A 17,851-nucleotide genomic window follows, 5' to 3' on the forward strand; every position below is an offset into this window, starting at 1 on the left:
GGCTTTCATAGAGTCGACCGCTCGACACTCTTTAATTATTGCAGATCTTCTGTCATTATATTTTCTATAAATATAAATATTTCACTCCAAAAGAGTAAAATATCAATTACATGTTCTAAATAACAATAAACATTTGAGAATTCCAATCTTACATACATGCCAAAGTTTATAATTCGAGCATGTTGGATGATAAATGAACATTTTCCAAATTGATAAACTTATAAGAAATTACCCATCCTATATGCATTTGTGAATATAAGTTGGGCAATAGTAGTTACCTTATTTCCAGGAGAGGTGCCATCGGAATCAGTTGCTATAAGACTGGTAACTTTGGTGCCAATGGCTACATCATCATCCAGTGTGATCGGTCTGGGTATAGACAGGAATGTTGGAGGAATGTCATTCCGATCCTAGAAATGATATACGGTATCAACCATACAACACATACTTCTATATTCATAAGAAATACATACTTCTACATTCACAAGAACAGTTAATGTTATTAAAAATCAGAACAAACTTGCCTACTTAGGCCTAACTATTTAAATAAGTTTTCAATGCCAACTATTTTTATAAAATTACAGGAGTTGTACAGTATTCTCACAGGAGTTGTATCATCAAATAATGAAATTATATATTCACAAAGCTATGAATAGGACACTGTAGAAGTAGATCATTGAAAAATAACCTAATGATATGATTTTCTCCAAAGTAGACTGCTTCAGTTTATTTTATCGATTACACAATAACAATAAAAGTTACTGTTTAAATATATTTCAAGAAAATAATAAAAAAACATATTATTTGAATTGTTGTTTTCCTTTCTAGAATTGATAGCTTTAAAACAGAGAACATGATGATAGAAATCATTGGGTAGTGGTAAGTATAAGGTGGTCTCGGCAAAAGTCTTCCCACAGTATTATATATCACAGGTGAACACTTCAAAACCTAATATATTGTAGTCTCCATACCTCAACAGATATGATCACTTTGGTAGTTGATCCTGGCTTATCACCATCATTTTCCAAAGTTCCAACAATCAAGATGTGTTGACTCTCTCTTTCGAAATCCAAGCCTCTGACAGTTCTTATTACACCAGTCTTCGCATCTATGGAGAAGAGGTCGGTTGGTCCTTGTTTAATGATGTAAGTCACTTGTTTCACGGTGTCTGGATCATCAGCCTGGGAACAAGAACAACTTTGAGGTGGATGGTAGGTGAAAGCTTTAATTAGTATTTTGAGGTGAAAAAAGAGATCACAACTTTTTTTTAAATTCAGCTCTGTAGTCAGAGATGTGTGTAATAGAACTTCCAAAATGAGATAGAATCTTCCATTTTTTTACAAAAACATAGTTGTATATTTTCTCAAACCCAAGTTTGAGTTAAACTGACTTAGTAGTAGGCTCAGTTGAACATTTATTAAGATACCATGAACATGAAAACAAAATTTTGTGCATATGAAAGTATATTTTTGTAGAAATCAACATAATTATTGTTTCAGGGTTGGTTTGATAATGATAAGACGCACAATTGCCAATATTATTGACACACGCAATCAAACTTTCTCGACTTGAACTTGAGGAGACTCGACTTACAAACTTACAATGAACTTATAACCTCTATATCCATAGACATTAGTTACATAGAGTTGTCTAGGACCTATTTGGAAGTGGGACCATTGCCAACTCACAATTGTGTTATCTTATTAATTTTTTACATCACTACTTCTAGATAGTAATCATCTTTAGATTTACTAGATAAAATATTTTGGTGAGGAAATATTCAGATGATGTCAGTCCACTACATTCCTCAGCAGAAATAATGACATTATGAGAACAAGAGAATAATCAGAGAAACACAATGATGTCGGTCCTTTACAGTCCTCTGCAGGAATAATGACATTATTAAACTAGTAGGAGATAATCATAAAAAGACAAAATAATAATTTTATGATGAATACTGTTTGTGTCCAAATAGTATTAATATCCATATCTATTCGATCAAGCACATTAAAATATTGGAAAGGAGAAACAGTCGCTAGCCCAAAACTTCTTCTCCTCTCAAAACTGAATCAAATTTATTTTAAATTACATTCTCAATGAAAACTAAATTCTCATTAAAAACTGAATACTCATGAAAAACTTGATAGTGAATGAGTAGCAAATTGAAACAAAATTTTCATCGAACTAACTCACCTTGACTTGGGTAACTACATAATCAGGTACGTTTTCAGGTACACTTGCTTCATAGGTGGGCATATGGAATATTGGGACTTCGTCTTCGATGTCAGTGACTTGAACTGTGACTGTGGCTGTGGCGATGCGAGGGTCCGGGGCTCCATCCTTAGCTGTCACAACGAACCTGTACTCCTGAAACCATCAGAGAGGGTTCATATTATTCAAAGTTCTAATACGAGTGAATTGTGATAAATCTATATTCTGAAAGATTGCTCTTCATCTTCCTAAAAATAGATTGTTTCATAATGAAGGGAGCGTGAATGAGGATGATAATGAAGTGGTTCTCTTAGAATATTATTTTCTATAGCTCATATTTTTCTAAAAATGGATTTCTGTTATGATGAAGGGAAAGAATGCATATATGAGATTAAACTGAAGAGATTCATTTATTTATTTATTCATTCAGAATTACACAACTTACAAAAAAGTACCACAGGCTTACGCCCAAAATAAATTGAGGAATTTGTTCAGAGTGATTGAGAAACATTGGACAACAGCTAATGGCAAATCGTAAAAATTCACCGACACTATAATATTCTGTTCTCAATATTAATATTTTAGTTTATAGTGATTGGTAATGGTGTAACAACCTAAACTAGTAGCCTAAATCGAATTGTTTTTATAATTTGGTTTATGAAACTTTTTTCTGACAATATCAAATATTTTACATTCATATTTTCCATGGATAGCTCTATCACAAAATCACCTTCACAACAACACGAGTTACATAAGGTCTTCATAGTTTCTGTTGTAGTCTACTTGATGCATTGGGTGTGATTTTTATAACATTGAACAAATCTATATGTGGATCAACAATAATGAACCCACGTTTCTAATTCTCATAAGGGTATGAATAACTATAGATATAAAAAAAATCAAAATTCATACATCAATAGATTCTAAAACCAGGAGAATCATACTGGAAGTCCTGAATCGAGTTAATAATAACCAATGTATCCATGAAATGAATACAATGATTGTAGCAGTAGAATAACTGATGAGTTCATGACTCAACAATACAATGATGATGAGTTTATGAGTGATGAATGATTTTTGAACTCACTTTTTGACTCTCATAATCCAGAGCAACTTTTGTATTTATTTCTCCAGAATGTGGATCAATGTTGAAGGGCATGTCGGTGGGCAGAGAGTATGACACTTCGGCATTGATACCCTCATCAGCATCAATGGCTTTGACTCGACCGACTGGGATATTAGCCGCACCTTCGCGCACCACAAACTCATAAGGTGTGTTCACAAACTCCGGATTTTTGTCGTTGATATCACTCACTCTGATGTTCACTGTGGCTGTGCTTGACAAACCTCCTTCATCCTCTGCTTTAATGAGCTGAAAAATCAAATAAATTTAGTGTTACATAATAGAAATAGTCTACTGATAATCATTGAGACGTTATTTATGACACAATAAGTGGTATATATTGGAAAGGAGAAAAGTTTTGCTCTTTTGTCCGGTTTCACCAAGCTCGATCAAGGCATTTGAACATGGTTAAATCACCTACGTTTTAGGATGAGTGCTCTGGAATATATTATTTATGAGTAGCTTCTATAGATAAATCCAGTGCACATAATTATATAAAGCGTATCCGATTTGACCATGACAAATGACTTGAACAAGCTTAGTGAGACTTGCAGGTTGTAGCAAAGGAAGCTTACACACCTAATTTTTCTGGAACTAATTGCATTGTCCTCTGATTGAGGAGTGAAAACGAATCAACAGCTTACAAGGAAGTCTTACTTGATTTAGTTCTCCTGATCGTGATCGTAGTTCTAGTTATATTGAATACTAATTATTTATGTCATACATTATTCGAGTTTGTTGTATTTGATTCTGGATGAGTTGAGAATGATATAAACAACACATTTGAACTACATAACACTTTCTTCAATAATTTAAATTGTAGGAAGTCCAATGGATATGGATAAAATATATCAGACCTACTCAAAAATATCAGAAATGAAGCACAAAGAGTTGATAATTGAAGAGCTCCTAGAACTGCATACAAGGCATTCAATCCATACGAAGAAAATCCCAGCATGTTTTACTTTTTCCTATAGATCATCATGAATATTGATATTTTTCAGTACTTTATGAAAATAAGAGAATGGATGTTGAATAGTATGAATTACTACTCAACTTACCAGCTGGTATCTAGTGAGATCTTCACGGTCCAGTTTCCTTATAACACTTATGACTCCTGTCTTGTCATCAATCGAGAATTGACGGAGATCATTGCCAGATATGATCGAGTATGAAACAGGATCGTTTTCAGGATCAGTGGCCTTCAAAACAAAAGAAAGGATCATTATTGATGGTTATTTTGGTTGACATTAGCTATGATTATGCAAGACAGCATTGATATATTGATGGATTGTTATTGTGATCGATAATGGTTCAGAAGAGGAATTCATCCATCGTTGAAATTTCATGAAACTACAGATTTTTTGTAATGATATGCAATACAAATCATAAGCTAGCTCATGTGATGTACGAGAATCACATTTGGAATAGATTTAGTAGGTTCACCCCAAAAATAGTATTGCAGAGTTGCATATTTCAACTGTTTCTAGTTTTATATGTCTTCTTTCTCTATGGAAACCAGAAATTGAATGTATTGAAGCCATATTAATATCTAATAAAATGTTCAACAATTTAGTCATTATCGCGTATCTTATATCGCCAATAACTGAAAGTTCTCAATACCAAACAAAATCTAATTACCTGTATTGTTGCTACAGTGGAGTTGATAGCAGCTCCTTCACTAACGGTAACTTCGTAGACATTCTGCTGGAAAACAGGGCTCCTCGTGTTGGGGCCGGGAACGACAGCTATTTCCACTATAGTCTGGCTGTACTTCCCTCCATTATCGGTTGCCTGGAAAAATTAAATATGAATCATAGAATAGATGAATGAAAATTGCATTGGGATGGATAGGATAATTCTATCTATTATATAATAATATTAATATTATATAATAATTATATTCTATAATTATTATACTATAGATATTCTTTGTTCCTTGCACACATTGAAACAGGAATTGAAATGACACAGTTCTTGAAAAACGAAAAATATAAAGCCTGTTAAAGCCTGTAATGATCCTTTCAGGGAGTTGATCATACATATATCTACAGTATGATATAAAGTAATCTATGAAGTAAAATTCCTTTTTATGGAGAGCCTCTTGTCCTCGAAAGTTATTCAAATAATGCTTTTCATTATTATCATCATATAGACCAAAGCATTAGAATCAAAACTGCGAAGGTATGACAAGAAACGTGCTAATCTTAATAGCTATAGTGAGGTGCACGTTATAATGGCAGTGTTTGTTCAACAATGGTATTGCTATCCTTGTCTATCATTCAAAAAAGCGGATAGCGCTATCTCTTTCTCGCTTTGCTTTGTTGCCAGATCGTCTTTTAACTAGTTTGTATAAATAATTAACTAACAAAATATTTCATCTTAATTATGAATATTTATTATCAAATTACTAAAAAATATAATTGATTATTTTAAACGAGAATGAGCAGTTAATATTACATCATTAAACCTGCATCAGCACCTTCTATAGAAGGCATTGACAAAACAGAGGATCGGCAACGTTTTTCTCCTATCTTTCTCTACTGCCATTACAACGTGGACCTCACTATAGATAGAATATGTACATTGGTATCACTCAATAAGCTCAAATGAGTGAGCTTTATTGAGATTCACTGAATGAAGGAAATATATCAGAGCCATGATATTGAATATATTTATTGTAACAATATTTATTGTGAACGATGAGAATTGTGCGAATTATCATGAGAATTCAGTCCTGTATAACATTTCATTTCGCTGCCTTGCTTTTCTGCGTTGTGTTGTGTCTACTTTGTTAGTGTGTGCATAGAAGTTGTAGTACTAAGAAAAATAACAATTTTCCTGGAGCATCAGCTTAGTTCATGACCTCTGCTTTTCTGTGTTGTGTAGTGTCGACTCTGTAAGTGTGTGTGTAGAAGTTATGATACTAAGAAAATCAACGATTTTCTTGGAGTATCAGTCGAGTTCAGGACCTTATAAGGTAAGGAATTTATAGCTGTCAAGAGAAAATAGCTGTCACTTGGTGGGAGAATGTATCTTAAATTGTAGTTGTAACGTTCCTTTCTATTGGTGGAAATTTTTCTAGAAAATAGTAACTCCCAATCACAGTTAACGTTGGTTAGGTTCCCATCTGGTAAGGCCGTTTACAGCTGTCCACGGCAAGACGAGAAAAGCGAAGTGCATTCATTCAGCGTCTGTCCATTGCTGCTAACAGAACTGAAGATGTAGTCTCTCTATAGACTTTGTTTGAACTTATGTAGTGATTTGATATTTATTATGGCTTTCGGCCGGCTTTAGTCTTTCCTTTTTTGGCTCTGCAACCTTCTGTTGTAGTAGCATGGTTAGTTCCCTTGCGTTTTAGAAGTTTTTTGAAGAAGAGAGAGAGTATCAGAAATTGTCACCTCACAATGGAGATTTTCCTCCTATAACCGCTACTAAAGGTACGTCATAGATTTATAATATAATTAAGAAAATTTTTATCGATGAAAGCTTCCATCAAAGTATTTATTGTAATGTACCGTAATTAAAGTGTAATAATTGAGAATAGTCCTTTTTATTTGAATGGAAGATGGTAATGGTAATTCAAACTGATAAATGTTGGAAGAAAATGAATGATATATGTTTTGTAGAAATTTAGAACACCTATTAGTAGGAATTAAGATATTTTTTTATTTAAATTATTTTTGAAGAGGAAGCTATTAACCTAAATTTCAATTACTGTTGTTTAAATCCAAATTTACTCATGTTTATAGTATATTGTTATGAGTTCTATCAGTATTTTGTGTTATAGATTTCATTTGTTTGTTGATTCTAATGAAAAGCTTTCTTGATTATTTAGAAAACACCTATCATGTAATTTATTTTTTTTAAATTACACTCTATATGTAATTTATGTAAGAGAACAGACTAAAAAACCAACAACAATACTCGAAAGACCTTGTTATGAAAAGTTGTTCAATCAACTAGTGAATTAAAGTTTGCTATTATGGAATACTATGTACTCACTTCTTTGTATAAAGGGCATGACCCTAATTACAAATAAATTATTCTCTATTAAATCAAGATATTGAAGTAGGTAATGTCTATTTATGTTTTAAAGTAATAAGTATTGATTTGAGTTTTATATAACCTAAAGTAGGTTGATTTTATTATATAACTGAAGTTAAGTTAATTTGTATTATCCTAGTTTATTTTTTTATTCTAACAGCGGTCAAAGTACGGGATCATCAAAGTACGGGTCGATCAAAGTATGGGATCAATGTACGAGTCCATCCATTTACGGGTTCATGAACGTGTGTCTCTAAGCCGCTGAGATGCCTCTAAATCAATGGCAGTCCTAGAAGCTTGGGGTATGCTGTCTCCTGATGGTAGAGCTCGATCACCGAGCCTAAATTTGAGTTGAAGAAACAGCTTTGAGGTAACAACTTTTTTCCAAATTAAACGAACGTCCCAGGAACTCCGGATGTGACAGAATGGGTTTTAATAATTATAGACTTTCAAAAAGGGAGGGGTGTAAAACGTGCGGAATTAGACTTTTTGTTAAATCGTAATTTTGAGATATTATTGGGGATAGATAGATTACTAATTTTATTAATTTGGTTTGAGTAATAGATTTTCGGTTGTATCTTTACATTGAAATGTGAGGGCATATTTTCTCTGTAAGGATCCAGCTGGGAATTTTCAGTTTTCTTTAAATGTATATTTGATAATATCTACTAAACAACTAAAGTTGAATTAGTATATGAAATGTTTAAAGGTCCCTTATTGATAAATTAATGTTTTAAAATAATTTTGGTCTTAAAGTTGTAAAGGATCAAATGAAGTTTCAAGGACCCTAACCTTTTCTTAATTTGTTTTGATGACATATATTTTTTGAATAGTTTTCCAAGGTAGAATTCCGTGATGTGATTTTTTAGGAATATTTGTCTTTGCTGCTTTCATAATAATTGTAAAGATAAAGAATGGATATGATTAACATTTGATAGCATTTTGATAGTGTTTTAAAAGTTTCCAAGTGTGTTCTGGATGTTCTGAGAGTTTCCTGAATTTTATGTTGATCTTTTCTTAACATATGTATAGTTATTTATGATTAACTTCTGAGAAATAATTATGATAACTTTCAATTCTTCTTTCTGAAATTAGAGTCCTTTAAGCTTCTTATGATTCAATCTGAAACGTTTTCAATGTAAAGCAGAAAGAGTAGGTTATTACCGAATTATCTATATCAGAGATAACTTTCTAAATTTAGTAATTTGATTTTCGGTTTTCATGATGTAACTCCATTTTGTTTTATTAACTGTTGAATTTAACTGTAAGAGGTGACAATATAGTTGATATCTTCTCTCTATTTCGTTGTCTCTCTTGTCATTTCTGGTTTCCCGTTCTCTAGCACTAGGTTTGTTTATCAAGCATCCCTTTTATTAAGTTATATTGTGTGTGCTTCTAAATTCTAAATTCCAAATTAACTTTCCAAATTCATAGCACGGCACATTATGATAACTTTATAATAATTATTCCAAATTTCCAATTGAAGCTACATAAAAAGAACTAAGGACTTCTACTGCAAATATTGATTAAATTAATTAAATAGCAAAAGGAAATTTGAATAATGAAGCTGTCCAAAAATTTCCTTCTTCTATTTAATTCTTTATTATTTTAGTTCTTCGGTCAATATTTGTAGTTAGTAGCGGAATTCCTTGGTTCTATTTATGTAGCTTCTATGGGATATTTATTATTAATTATTATTATTAATTATTATACAGTAATAATATCCCTGCAACTAATAAAACAAAAACAAAACAAAAAATCTTCCATCTTCAGAATTAAAAATAAAGGGTAAGTTTGAAACAGAAATCGAAGTATATTCGAGGGTGGCTATTCCTTATAGCAAGGTAAATACTTTTTCAAATTCTATATGGTGAATCGACTTGACACCGTAACCTCAATCTTGGTTTTTCTTCGAATCTGATTATAAGAACTTATCTCATTCTCAGATTATCACTACATTGTTTATCCTAATTGAAACCCTTCTACATTGAAAAACATCTTTTGTTCCTTATTGAATATTTTTATAAATTTTATTTTATCTGAGAAAATCCAGTTGAAAAGTGCTTTGAAATAGTCTGGATTATTCCACAACTACGGACATCTCCAACATTATTGATTATTGACAACAGAGAAAGTAGCAGAAGAACTGTTAATTATTCTACAAAATAAACTTGCCTGGCTTGAGTACAACATTTTGTAAATATCACAAGGGAATCTGAGGGGATTTCCAAGTCTAAGGAAAAAGGAGCAATCTCCACTGAGTTATTCTGGTTCCCACTTACCTGCACAGTAATACTGTAGGTTTCCCCAGCATTGAGTTTGCCAATGGTATCAATGACTCCAGTCTTGGGATCAATCCTGAACTTGGTTCGGCCATTGTTGGAGATGTGATAGATGCTATAGGTGATCTCGGCATTTTCTCCCAGGTCGTTGTCGGTGGCGACCACTTGCACGATCTCCCGCCGCGTTTCGCCCGCCTGCACTGTGAGCGGCGCGATCATCGGCAGCCTCGGAGCATTGTCGTTCACGTCGTTCAGCACCACTGTCAGAGTGAGAGGTGCACTAGCTGCGGTGCCACTCTTTTCTCGTGCCACAATCTACAAAAATTAACACATAATATTAATTAGTACCAATACTTGCATATTATTCATCATCATATAAATATTAGACAACAAAGTGGAAAGCATATACCGTAACCTATTTTCTGGACTATTTCCATGAATCAAATTCGTGGGAGGAACAGTTTTGGGCTGTTGATCCTCCACCAAATTATTTAAAAAAATAATTTTGTTTCATTGAATCAATACTCAATATTATTCTCGTTTTTCTCAATAAATTAAACCACAGAGAGAAAGAGAGTAAAAAATTTTGATTTTGAGAAGGAATTTCAGATTATATAAGTTTGTTGAATTCAATTTTTTCTTTAATTTATTTGTATAATGATATTGTGAAATTTCTCCATAAAATTAATGAAGGAAATATATCCTTAATACAGGCTAGGCCTGTTGATCCTTTTCTAATCATGTATTTGATGTGTGTATTGTTGAATGTAGAAAATAAATAAATAAAATAATTGAAAAAATGACATCAGATTCAGCCAGCCAGCTCATTCGATATTATTATTATTCCATAATTGAAAAAACAGGTATATTTTTGTCACATCCACATTCATTTGTAAATAGACTGTAGTTTCGTGATGAAACCAACAAACTTTTAAAATTTAGTCCTGTTTTTAAATCTAATGAATGTGGATGTGAAAAAAATGTAACTGTGTTTTTTCGGTGATATAAGTATTTTCAGTTATTCCAGATACCTAATGCTGTATGAAGTTCTTGAATAATAATTTAATGCATCAGAAATTTGATAAAAATATAAAATAATTCCAGTTTTCCAATATTTTAAATTCCAAATTATACTACATGAAACGGTTTAATCACGAAAGTAATCATTTAGTTCAGTATTAATAATATTAAACTTTATTTGTATGATGTTTTTGAAATTTATTTTAAGGAACATATTTAAATCTCGGTTTTCATCTAGTGTTAGTTTCTAGATAAAATACACACGTTTCAATAATACTGTAGTTATTCATAAAGATAAACTACAGTCTGAAGCATTTTGCAATATAATAATAAGTAGTACTGGTAGGTACTACTTATCATTATTATGATAACAATAGTTTTCCATACAGAGATGCCTGCTCTCTACTAAATTTCTTAAAGTTTTTTTTTGTAATTGTGTGAGTGTAATTTTGTACAAATCGGCTCAGTTCCAAATTAGAATACTTTTCTTTCCGTGAAGTAGCGTAAATCATCCCTTTAATAATTATATTATTAGTCACTATTCAATTTTTTATTCTGTTTCGAACTGGTTATTGCAGTCCGCCTCGATTTTGAAGAAACGGTGCTATCCTGATATGAAATGAAACAATAGAAAAACTAATAATCAGTAACTCAGAGGAATTTCAAAAAAATGTATATTCTACAAATAAAAGATGATTAATATAGAGTTTTCCAAATTATGTTACTTCTAGCAAATGATCGTAAAAGGATTTTCTTCAAATCCTCTTTGCTTTTTTATTTCTGCAAGGAACTCTAAGAAATTATTTACATATTATTTTCTGATTAATAATACAAAACAAAATTTCCTTTGATTTTTTCGTCTGCAGTGAATATTCCGATCTTATATTTGAGAAAAATCGTGTTTTTTTGTAACTGAAAAAATACCAAAAAATTATTATTTTTCTTTTTGAAACTGTAGAACTAGTATATTAAATAAATAAGATCAATAATATTGAAGATGTTGAATTCATAATATGCAAAAAATGTATTCAAGTCCTTACCTCCAATGTAAGACCTGAGGAAACAAATAAAATATTATAAGAGTGAAATGTGGGATATAACTCCAGAAATTAGTTTTCATCTATCGATAAGATATTATATAAGTTATATTGATAAATTATATATCATATTCTTAGATGAATTGACATACGGTACTTCGGAACCATTTTGTATGTGCCTTTCAGGTAGAAACAATCACTTCTCAAGATTAATATTAGTCAAATAGTTTACAAATACTAAACTTACTGTTTAGCAGACTCAGTTTCTCAAAATATGAGATTGGCAAATTTTTCTTGATCATACATACTTGTAATGAATAATATTATTGGATATTTAATTGACGTCATGTTGGAAAATGCTCCTACTATCATATATCTGAAAATTATTCTATAACATGAACTATACGAGTTGAACAAATATAATCACTCCAATGCCCCATTAAAAATAGTGAATGTGTTTACCTGGAAACGAAATTTGCCAGGACTTGGTGGATCTCTGTCCAAATTCTCTTCAGCAACTATTAGTTGGCCATCCTTATTGATTTGGAAGAAACTAGTTGTCAACTCAAATGTGTATGCAGGTTTCGGATCATCGGGGCCCTAGAAGAATAGATACAATTACAGAAATTAACATAAAATTCATTATTTGAGACCAATGGATGAAAAAGGATTGTTCACACAAATCAGTCACTGGGAATGATGCGCTTTTGCAGTACGATGATGATAATCCCATCAGCATAATACAACTTTGGTTGCATTCTCTGCAACTTAGTTGATGATGTGTTCACTTACAAACAGGTAGAACCTTAATCCAATTGACCTACTGCAATTCAGAATAAAGATTGCAGTATCCAATTACAAACAGTACTTAAATCCAATTCACCTACTGCAATTATTCAGGATAAAGCTAGCTTTTGATGAGGAAGACATTCCTGAACACAGTACAGTATTTCAATACACAATACAGTACATAACACTACTTAAAATTCTTCGAAATAAATGAGATACCGTACCGATATTTGAATTTGGAAAATAGAGGAATTTGCAGTCAAGTAGGAAAAATTCTGCTTGATATCACTCTTGGAATCATAATTGGGGGAGTGTTTTCTATATTCTCGTCAATTATTTTAGATTACCTGATAAACTCTTGATGAAATTATGTGAATAATTTAGTTTCATTATATGTTTTAGAAGTTCCTTAGAATGGGATTACACACTTGCAATAATAATTCATCTTATCAACTTATTATAAATAAATATCATTTGGTGAAATATCATTTTCCAGAGAAGTGTGGCACTTTGGCTATCATTTATATTATCTTATCATCTACTAAGATTGAATTTTTATGAAATTTTTAAAAGGGTTTTTAAAAATAACATGATCCAGATATCTCACCAAATCCGCATCAGAGACGGATAACTTGATAGGATTTCCATCAGCATCTATGACTTTGGTTCCGATAGGAGCATTCTCGTCCACAAATCCCTCTCCAGCCGATGCAGTCAATTGAGGCGGATTGCTATCAACCGGCTTCACAGTGATGAACAATTTCGCTGTCGTTGAACGTTTTGCTTCTGTCACCTCTTCAGCCTGGAGAAAAATTAATTATTGTCGTAAATGACTTGAGTTTAAAAAAAATGTAACAGCTAGACACTGGAATTGAAGCATTTTCGATTTCGAATGAAATGGGATGAAAGTTGATAGATTGAAATCATAGATCAAACTTCTATTATTAACTACCGGTGAATTGATTTGAAATTCAATACTACAATATTTTCACTACTAGGCAGTAAAATCTTAATTTCAGTAATCCATTACATCATTTCACTAGCTGATGTTTACTAGTAACGGTGGAACGCTTGAGTTCATTATAGAGAGTTTGAAAACAATTGATTTCTTTTCCTACAAAGTAGGTAGAATATTGCATTTTGCATTTTGTTCCGGACGATTTACACTAATCCAACATTCGAATTATGTGTATGACAATACTTACAATAATTGTAATATTGAATAGAGTGAGATTAATTCAACTTTCCACCCGTCTATGTAACATATCAAAATATTCTATCTATTTAGTATTGTACTACACTCTATTCTTTTGTAGTAGCATTATCAATTTCATACAATATTCAACATGATAAAATGAATAAGATAAGTCTTCTGAACAATAAATACCTTCACAATGATTTCAAATTTCTTCGCAACCGTAGTGTCAACAGCTTTGGTTTGTCTGACTGCTCCAGTGGTGGGATTTATTTCGAAGAAGTCTCGGAATGAAGATGGAGAGCCAGACTGGAAACTGTATGAGATCGGAGCGTTGATCGAGTCCATGTCAACGGCTTGGATCTTCTCGGGGGAAATCGCCAAGATACCCGAGAGGACACCACTAGAAACCTGATCAGAAAAAAATTATCATTGATCAATGGAACTTCTGAGAACACTGAGCTGTAGGACATAATAACCTGATAATTATAAAAAATGCTACAGCGCTACAAAAGAATGTCATTCATTTCAAATCAACAATGGAACTTTGTTCCATTTCAGCAGTTAAGTTTCCCTAAGGACTAAACTATTAATTGAAGCATTGTGAAAATTGTCATATTTTATATTGATAAAAAAGATCATGCTATTTTAATATTTCTTGAATTTGTTTCCTAGAAGAAATAAGAAGACAGAATGGTTAGAAAACAAAACCTAAGTTTTCATAACTCTTTATTGAATAAGGATTGAGAATTATAAAAATATTTCGAGGTTTCTACCACATCATCTATCTGAGATTGATTGAGGGAAGATTACTTTTTTGTTGAGATTCCACATTATTTTGTGCAGATATGTATCCACATGAATTCCAAGTTGTAAGTAGGTTAGTGGAAGGATGAGAGATAAAAGTTGAGAGGACCTACAGCTTTGGATTCCGAACCACCGGGAAGCGATTTTTAAATTAATAAATAATATTTATCGGAGCCCTAATCGCTTCCACCGGGATGGTTACACATCCAAGTAGAAGCTCTAATCTTATCTCAACAATTAGATACCACGTCTTCCTCCCACTTCAAAACAATTCAAATTAATTACAACTTGATAATAATTTGTGAGCAGCTTATTGATAGTTCATTAGAACTTACGGTAGCAAAGTATTCAGGATTGCTACAGGAGCCATCAAGGAGCATACAGCCTTGATAGATGAACGAAGGATCTTGGTCATCATCGTCTTTGATATTGATGGTGAGAGTTGTAGTCGTTGAGAATTTTTCAGCTGGATTCCGGGCTCGATCCTGGAAATAAAAAATATAATTATTTGAATTGGAAAACTTGATTGTTGGAAATGTGAAATCATTTCCCTGTTAATACTGCAGTGATTTGATAGATAATGCTCAAATCATTATTCTTTTTCTTGTTCCAATGAGGTTCTATTTATAATTTCCAGTGATGTTCTGTGATTTAAAGAGTATCAGGAGTGAAGAATAGACAAGTTTGGAAGTAGCGATGGATTGTCGACTCCCTATAAGCAACTGGTCCAAGCTGAGGATTTGGAGCCTCAGGGTCTTCACAAAAGAAGAGAACTCCGAATGCAAGGTGTTCTCATACTCACTGAAGGTCAGTGCATAAAGCTTTCTCCCCTTTTTCGAATTTAAAAACAGCTCATCGTCATCCAATGATGGCTATCAATTTTTTTCATCTGACTTCCTCTCTTATTCCACTTTTTATTTCGAGCTCATCCTTTGATTTATTTCCGTTTCTCAGGTTTTTATTGCTCTTAGCGTCTATTGGTTAACATTTACTATTTTGGATAGAATGATGAGCCATCCCTTGCTGAAGGCAGGAGAGATATACACTTTTTATTAGCTAGCTATGTTCATTGTGACTCTTTATTTATGTGTAAAATGTATTTCTACACAAATTTCAACGGAGAAATAGTTCAAAAGTAATGAAAATTTCAAAAACTATTGGGCTATTCTCTAAGTAACATGGCTCGATGGAGACATATTTTCGGATTTTCCTATTATGTTCTCAATGTAATACAATAATGGAAAACCAAATAAACTAACAAAATGGAAAGAAGTCTCATAAGAATAGAAATAATTGTTACACAATTCAACCTTCAACCTGGGACTATAGTGAATTATAAAAGTAATAAAATTTCTCAGTTCTCTGTAATCGATAATCATGTCTTCTCCAATACTTCAGATTGATTTACAGAAGGGACATGATAAAAATACAATCATTGAGATAAATAGAACAATAGATTCCTAGTAGGAGATCAGTTCTCACGTTCTTGGAATAGAACTGTTATCAATCAAGTCTAGAGTAATTTTTTCAAATCACTTAGAACACTTCAGCGGCCAGCTAATCTTTATCGGTCATTCATTTAATCCACAGTTCCCTTTTAATAAGATACAATGCGAGTGACTGCCAAAACTTGAATGGAAAAGCAAATGGTCACTATACTAGGACTAGCTGGCGGGTGATTCGAGTTGGTATCAAATGTGAGGACACGGAAAGCTACTTCGTGATCACTCCTACGAAAATGTTACGCTACAAAAGCGCTGTGTCGCACTGGACACACATTCGACTTAACTTATTCACAAATGTGTCCTATAAATTCCAATGCCGTACCGTAGTATAATTTACGGTATTCGTCTGTAGACTACTCACGACTTAGTTATGCAGATTGCTGTCATTATTGTAGGAGCAGTCTTGCCTTAGTGAACGCTGTATCGATTACAAGTATTGACTTAGTATGGCGCAGTGCTAAACATAAATTACAGTCGACAGCGTAAAAAAGTAATGAGAGTTGCGGCAGCGTTAATTGCAGCCACCGATATTTACGACTTTTCAACAAAAATCAGTTTTGATCCTTCTCATTGGCTCAAATTATAACGAACGTTAAATAAATCAATGGTCAGACGCATCTTCACAACGTAATGGATCGCTATAAAGGAGTTTCACTTTGCAGGATGTTGGCAATAAATAATTGAGTGAGGAACGAGATGTTGCTGGCGCAAAAAGACCAACAGGCGAAACGAAGCAATGGATTTATGCGATCAACGAAGCATTTATTAATCGTAAATTACTTGGAGCACCTCCAGATACCGTTGGCCATGCCAGTAAAGCCTTTGTGGGGTTCCAGCTAATGAACGGTGTTACGGAAGCTTTAAAACGCAATGAAAGTAAGAGTAGTAAAAGTAACGTAGACTACGCTAAAATATTAGGCTTCTCTTACAGAGCTGAACAATTAAAGGGTTATTACAAAATTTTTCCATTCAACGCTGAAAACGCTCAAGCTGTGCCGTCAAGAAATCTTGGTTACTCATACAAAATATAAGTTCCCATTTTATAATAGAGATGAACATCATTCATCAAAAAAATAATTGAGAAGAGCATTCAAAATACATTTTCACAGAAAAATATAAATTTTATCGATACAGTACTTTTTGAATTTCATTACATTGATTTGTCTCAACTACTATCTTGATCTCATTACTTATTGAAAAAGATGAACCAGATTATAGCTGCCTATAATCTAAATAATCTTTATCAGTAGTGCATAAAAAATGTGCTCCTTTGAATTTGAGCACATGATATGTTCAATATAGCCTATTATTGTTGAGAGAATCCTTCCAATTTACGCCATCTAACGGTGTGATAGTCTTAGTTTGATCCAGGACAAACGCAGAGGTCTAGCTAGACTTGACATGTGATGGATATCACAGAAGTCGCGCATTTGTGAAAGAATGCAGCCGGTTGGCCACTTCCGTCGTCGCGTGGTGGTAACCGAAGACCGTGAGAAAAGGGCGAAGCAAGAAATGTCTATGAACAGAGGACACTGAAAGATTGACACAGCAACTGGATCGAAACCGCAACTGGCAGCCAGCGGACAGCGATGTGATCGTATCGCTCCAGCCGACGATTGAAGGACGAAGCCTTACAGCACGGCTACATTTCATTATGAACTTATGCCAGGCCAACGGTTGGAATATTCTCTTGTACTGGAAAAGTCAATTACAGTCGATGCCCAGCAACTTCATCTTCCAAATAGCTCAATTACTTGGGAATTTGGTATCCTCTATTGAGTAAAGTTTGCGTCTCAGTTATTGACTGCATAAAATGAGGCAGATTGAAAATAACG

The 17,851-nt window shown here is 33.0% G+C and overlaps 1 protein-coding gene across 3 annotated transcripts in view; it reads right to left on the bottom strand.

Moving 5' to 3' along the window:
• The window catches only part of LOC111054821 (cadherin-99C), a 98,593-nt gene that overhangs the window by 24,119 nt on the left and 56,623 nt on the right, over positions 1-17,851 (bottom strand). For all 3 annotated transcript variants that reach the window (XM_039441771.1, XM_039441774.1, XM_022341943.2), the window contains 11 exons: positions 14,847-14,996; positions 13,897-14,115; positions 13,117-13,311; positions 12,183-12,320; positions 9,664-9,978; positions 4,976-5,128; positions 4,396-4,536; positions 3,299-3,583; positions 2,194-2,367; positions 972-1,181; positions 279-410 (listed from right to left, as the gene is read on the bottom strand). In XM_039441771.1, coding sequence (XP_039297705.1) covers positions 279-410; positions 972-1,181; positions 2,194-2,367; positions 3,299-3,583; positions 4,396-4,536; positions 4,976-5,128; positions 9,664-9,978; positions 12,183-12,320; positions 13,117-13,311; positions 13,897-14,115; positions 14,847-14,996 — 2,112 coding nt within the window. The remainder of the gene's footprint in view (positions 1-278; positions 411-971; positions 1,182-2,193; positions 2,368-3,298; positions 3,584-4,395; positions 4,537-4,975; positions 5,129-9,663; positions 9,979-12,182; positions 12,321-13,116; positions 13,312-13,896; positions 14,116-14,846; positions 14,997-17,851) is intronic.

This window comes from Nilaparvata lugens, chromosome 1, assembly GCF_014356525.2.
Source record: "Nilaparvata lugens isolate BPH chromosome 1, ASM1435652v1, whole genome shotgun sequence".
Classification (NCBI taxonomy): Eukaryota; Metazoa; Arthropoda; class Insecta; order Hemiptera; family Delphacidae; genus Nilaparvata; species Nilaparvata lugens.